General features: G+C 42.8%; 1 protein-coding gene across 1 annotated transcript; it reads left to right on the top strand.

Annotated features, from left to right (window-relative positions):
- Nucleotides 1–362: 362 nt before the first annotated feature.
- On the top strand, nt 363–1,092 carry PPP1R2C (PPP1R2C family member C). The gene has a single exon (XM_058535213.1). The coding sequence runs from the start codon at nt 363–365 to the stop codon at nt 978–980; it is 618 nt and encodes a 205-aa protein (XP_058391196.1). The 3' UTR covers nt 981–1,092.
- The last annotated feature ends 5,015 nt before the right edge of the window (nt 1,093–6,107 follow it).

The raw sequence follows: 6,107 nt of genomic DNA, 5'->3' as shown, positions 1-6,107 counted from the left end.
CCAGTACACAGACAGGGTATTGAGAAATTTAGAAAACAGTGCTTCCTCGGTTCATGTGCAATGCAGGGATATTTCCTATTTCACTCCATAAAAATAAAAAAATCCGTCACCGTGGGCCCCGAGAGGGTGACGGCAGCGATGACGGCGGCGATGACGGCGGCGATGATGACGGCGGCGATGACGGCGGTGTCAGTCACTGTGGCGTCGTTTGCGTCACCCTTTGTGACGCCAGGTCCCGGCGAGGCTGGCTGCTAGGGCGCCGGAGCGGTCGTCCAGACACACCGCGCTGCAGCTTCAGCCTGGAGCGCGGCGGGCGGCTGCGGCGGCCCAACCCTCGCGCGGAGGCCCTTCACTCCCCAGGCATGGCGACCTCCACCTCCTCGCACCGGCCCATCAAGGGGATCCTGAAGAACAAAGGCTCCACGGCTTCCTCGGTGGCGGGCCCCGCCCAGCAGTCCGGAGGGGCTACCCAAGAGGTGCAGAGAAAAAAGTCCCAGAAGTGGGACGAATCGAACATCCTGGCGACATACCGCCCAGCGTACAGAGATTATGAATTAATGAAGACAAATGAGCCCGGTACTCCCCACCTCAGTATGCAAGATGATGGGGAAGATGCAGCGAGTGGTTTAGAAGCAGAAGTCATGACCCCAGACATCTTAGCCAAGAAATTAGCCGCCACTGATACCTTGGAGTCCAACTATCAGGTGGGGGAGCCAGAGAGTGACGGGGCGCACACCAGCAAAATCTTCTTCGACATTCAAGAAAAACACCGGCAGTTCGAAATGAAAAGGAAGCTTCACTACAACGAGGGGCTGAACATCAAACTAGCTAGACAATTAATTTCAAAAGAGCTACAACTCGAAGAAGAGGATAAAAACGAAGAAAGTCTACATGCTACTAACGAAGAGAAGACTACTACAGAAGAATCGGATGAAGGTCCTGCAAGTGATGATCTGCAGATCCAGTTATACTATGCGTAGAAGACATTTGTTCGACTCTGCAGTTATTTGTCAGATACAAGCCCTGTTACTCTAATATACTGCGTCTTGTTCTGTAGAGCTCATGCTTCAAGTACTGAAATACTTATAGTTAATTGAACTGCAATAATTAAATTGTAAACTTAGAAAATAACAGATTAAGTGAAAATTGTGTGCTTGATATTCTTGTGCCTGGTACTTCGCCACAAATACAAATTCTGTATTTTCAAAACCACATTACTTTTATAAAACTATTGGTTAATGTACATATTATATAGCTTTTTATGTGTTAAAGGCTTAAAGGAGGACTATTTTATATTCACTTCTAGATGTACTAGCTTTTATAGAAAAGGTTCTGTTACAAAATCAAAATGCAATTGGTACAGTAGGTTGTATAGTCTGATAAATATTCAGGCTGAAAAACACTTGTCTTTAGGGTGGTTTGCCTGTTTAGTTGAGAGGGAATGTATTATAAGAGTTATTGTTGCATTTCCTTAGTACCTTTAAATTTTCTCTTAATTTTCTTTGTGTTCACAAGGAAATGACTGAACTTTTTCTCATCAAAAATAGTCCTTTTTCATGAATTATCAGGTTAAAATTATGCCAGTGTCTATTCTGACTGTTTTTTGTACACTAGATGGGCCAATTTGATATCAATATTTTTAAAAGTCTGATGTTGTCTCAGTAGTCCCTTCTCATACCTGTCTTACCCTCTACCCTTTGTTTCCTCAGCGCCCCCAGCACATGCACACACAAGCCTTGATGGACTATCATAGATTGTCAAGACATTAGGAACTCTTCCTTCTCTCAAATATTCTATCATTTGTTGCAACAAAGTCATTTCTATTTCGACCATCATAGACTATTCAGTTTTCCAATATGTGGAGAAAATAGATTGAATAGCAGAAGTGCTATCGTCAGGAAATAGAATTCAACTGCTAAATTTCGACACCTTTTTGGTTTACAGCTTGCTCACTAGCTTGCTATTATTAGTTTATCATTTGACCCAATCAGCTTTTAGAAAGCAACTAAGGGTTTTTTCATCACAGAATCCTGTGCAACCAGTGACATGGTTATAGTTCCTGAATGTACATGGACAGAAGTAAGCCCAAAAGTTGTGTGTGTGTTTCCTTTTTACTTAATTTAAAATTTTACTGAGATAATTGTAGATTCACTTGCAGTGTGGGAAATAATACAGAGAGATCGTGTGTACCATTTACCCAGTTTCTCTCAATGGTAACATATTGCAAAACTAGAGTACAATGCAGTAGCTAGATATTGATGTTAATACAATCAAGATACAAGAACATTCCATCTTGTTCACACCTTGAGGTGTGAACACCTCAAGGATCCTTCACGTTGCCCTTTTATAGCCGCATCTGTTTTCCATTTTTATAATTTTGTCATTTCAGGTATGTTATATAAATGAAATCCTATAGTATGTAAACCTTTGGGATGTATCACAATTTTTTTAGCCATTCACCCAGTGAAGGACATCTGGACTAGTTCCAGGGTTTGGTATAGCAAATGAAGCTGCTATGAACATTCCTGCAGTTTTTCCTTTTATGTTTGATGCTTTTGGTACCCTAGTCAAATGTAATCCAGAAAGAAATTTTTCCAAATCATGTTTTCCTAGTTAAGTGACATGGGATTGAGCTGCATACAAAAGGTACCTTTATTATTTAAGTTAGATTTTCCTTTGGAGACAGAAATCTGAGAATGTTCAGTTCCAGTTTCAATTCTTTATCAATATCACCTCCTCTGCTTAACTCCTTTGATTTCACCATTTGTTTACTCATTTTTCAGTCTGAAATTCAACGAGCTTGGTTATTTAAAACCTGGGATATATCAACATATAAACCGATTGTTAAATAAGGCTAACTTCCACTTGAAGGTTAAAGCAAACACATTTTTCCCCTAGATTTTGAAATTGTTTACAATTTTTTCCTTCATGTTAGTACACTAAATAACATTGTAAGAAGGCACAATAATATGAGAAGAATGATAGTCAAGAGCCACCAAATTTGTTCCTTTAAACTGCAACCTGCAATTTGAAAAACACTGAATTCAAAGGATCTTAATATTTTCAGTTAAAGGATTTTGTTCTTTGTGTGCAAATATCAGCTGAGAGTAACACTGTAGGTGCTCATCAGCCATTCACAGCTTAGAGTAAATGAAGAAGATGGTATGAAGTATAGATTGGGAGGGGAGTGAGCCAGAATTGGGAGGGCGGGCATTATAAAAGTAAAAGAGGAGGAAGAGGTATCCAGAAGTGAGGAGCTGGAAAAGGAGGAGAGAAAAGAATGAGAAAAGAACAATAGAGGATTAAGTTCACCAGCTTTAAAAACTATGGCTGGGGCCGGCCCCATGGCTTAGTGGTTAAGTGCGCACGCTCCGCTACTGGCGGCCCGGGTTCGGATCCTGGGCGCGCACGGACGCACCGCTTCTCTGGCCATGCTGAGGCCGCGTCCCACATACAGCAACTAGAGGGATGTGCCACTATGACATACAACTATCTACTGGGGCTTTGGGGAAAAAAAAAAGGAGGAGGATTGGCAATAGATGTTAGCTCAAAGCCGGTTTTCCTCAGCAAAAAGAGAAGGATTAGCATGGATGTTAGCTCAGGGCTGATCTTCCTCACACACACAAAAAACTATGGCTAGCTCTCAATGAGTCATTAACTCTGTGAACTGTCATAAAGAGGACACAAAATCTTAGTGAAGAAGTGATGAGGAAAAGAATAGTTCTCTTTTCCACCCAACCAAATCATTATAGCAATACTACTGCCACTACTACTACTACTAAGTGCCATTTATTGAGTACATGCGATGCATCAGACACTGTAGTAGGGCTTCAAAAACATTATCTCATTCAATAATGCCAACAATCCTTTGAAATAGTATTGTTTTGCCCATTTTATAGATGAGAAGTTTTAAAACAGAGAAAATTCCATAACTTTCCCAAATCCATAGCTACTAGGTAATGGAATTGGGAGCCAAACCCAGGTCTGTCTGGCTTACTCAGCCGGTTTTTTCCCCACTACACAACACTGGCTCTATTCAGGTCCTTGATGGGGATTGAAGGCTCCCTTCCTGTTCCCCCCCTTAGCACACGTCTCCCCTGACAATGCAGCAGGGGCTGCTTTTCTGTACAGCTGTAAAGTGGGAGTAATCTAAGGAGAATGTTCTCCAATCTAGGAGCTGCCCTTCCCCCACACACATACTGTCCTGAGCTCCAAGTCCTCATGCTACTCCCTCCCACCTTCTGCTCTGAGTCTATGCTCAGCAAGAAACCTGAGACATTCACTCATACAAAGATGCCACTAGATGAAAGTAGCATTTTTGTCAATTGCACTTTCAACAAGTGAAAAAACATTTACCAAACATGGCCACATGTCAGGGGCAGTAGCTGGTGCTAGGGAGAGAAAGATGAATGAAACACAGCCTGTGCCCCCAAGGAGGTCTGAGTCTAGTGGAGGAGACCTCTATGGTTCTGCAATGATCATTTATGAAGGCTTCCAGGGAAGAGGATACCTGTATTAAAGGAAGGACAAGAGTCCTTGTTTAGGTTACATAACTCCTTGAAAGCAAAAAAGTGGTTTCCAGATGCCTGCAGAGCAAGCACCAGCCTTCAGAAGAGGTTTGCTCTCTTCTGAATTCCTTCTGTCTGAAGATGAGGGCAGAGTGAGCCCAGCCCTCAAGACCTGTTCTGGTTCAGGAGAAGAGGAGGCCCAGTTCCCACCTGGCTAGGATTAGGGGAGAAGTGCAGTGCAGAAAAGATTAGGGGAAAACCATAGAAGGATTCACAAGTGGGAAGGAAAATAGAGAGATGAATATGTTGGAGGGAGCAACACATGGTTCTGCATTGAGTGGGGGGTGTCGACTTAGAGAATCATTTTCCACAAGATGATGCTCAGAGTTTTGTTCTTATCTTATTTGAATGAGGAATTGTAGATACTTCATCTCAGAAGTGAAGCAGTTATGTAAAATACGAACCATAACTATGCTTTCTTTTGTTGGATCATGCTTTATGTAGCTATATTGTCCTCCTCTGGAACATTGGGGCCTATTGTTGAAATTGTGGGTCAAGGAAGGTGCTGGCTTGGAATGTGGAGAGAGAGATGCACATCCCTATACCTTCAGTCCTCCACACTTAGACTGCTGAGGAGGAAGCATGGAGGAAGGCCAGGGGAATGGCAGGAAGAGAGATAAGTCAAGATAGAGCATGACAGAGGGAAAGAAGAGAGGGAAGAAAAGTGAAGATGAAAGACTCCAGTTGTGCAGGGAAATGCTGGGAAAGAAATGACAGCATTCAAGACTATAAGCCTCTTGCATTTTTCTAATGTGTTAAAATTTTATGTCACTTTCTTGGGTTATTGAGCCAGTTCCTGTCTGTTTTATAAATGGTATATGAGTTCTGCCACTCCTGTGCTACTCTGGTGACAGAGTAAGTCTTTGAGGGTACCTTGGCTAGAGGCTGGTGAGTGGGCACAGAAATGAGAAATGGAGAAGAGCAAATGCAGACAAAATGAGGTGCCTGGAAAGACAGAGATTTGGGAGTAAGAGAGGAGGGCGATGATGTCATGTGTAGGGACACACCACTCAGGAGCCACTGCTGTGCCTCCTCTTCTTCTCTGGCTTCTTTCCCCACCCTAGTCTCAGGTGGTGGCCGAGTCTCCCCCTCCATGTTGATGACGACTCACACTATTGTTTCTACAACACAATACTACATGTGGATTATTAGGCTTATTAGGGAGAAATGTCAGCAAGAAGAGAGATGAGAGATGGAGCCTCCAAAACTCAAATTTAGGGAGGAATACAACTGGAAATGTTTTATAAGAAACTTGATCAAATTAGTGCTACCATCTTAAAATTGGAAAAGTCAGTCCATAAGGTGCAGTATGCAACATTAATCCACGTTGTGGGGGGCCAAGAAAGGCTGAGCTGTCTGTCAGTGTCCATACTTGTTGGGCTCTAGCAGCCGAAGCTGTACGTGCAGGGGCTTTTGGAGGATTTAAGGATGCAGGCTGCAAAAAGTCTGGGGAAAACTGAAAATTGCAGATGCATGTCTGTATGTGTGTGCGTGTGTGTGTATGTGAGCGGGGGGAAGCTGCCTTAGGCATTCTTCCTC

Source organism: Diceros bicornis, chromosome X, assembly GCF_020826845.1.
Source record: "Diceros bicornis minor isolate mBicDic1 chromosome X, mDicBic1.mat.cur, whole genome shotgun sequence".
NCBI classification, from domain to species: domain Eukaryota; kingdom Metazoa; phylum Chordata; class Mammalia; order Perissodactyla; family Rhinocerotidae; genus Diceros; species Diceros bicornis.
Note: the sequence above shows the minus strand (reverse complement) of the source record. Positions and strands in the feature narration are given on the sequence as shown.

Bases quoted from the DNA above. Each gene is read 5' to 3' on its own strand.
- PPP1R2C (XM_058535213.1), top strand. From the start codon at position 363: ATGGCGACCTCCACCTCCTCGCACCGGCCCATCAAGGGGATCCTGAAG.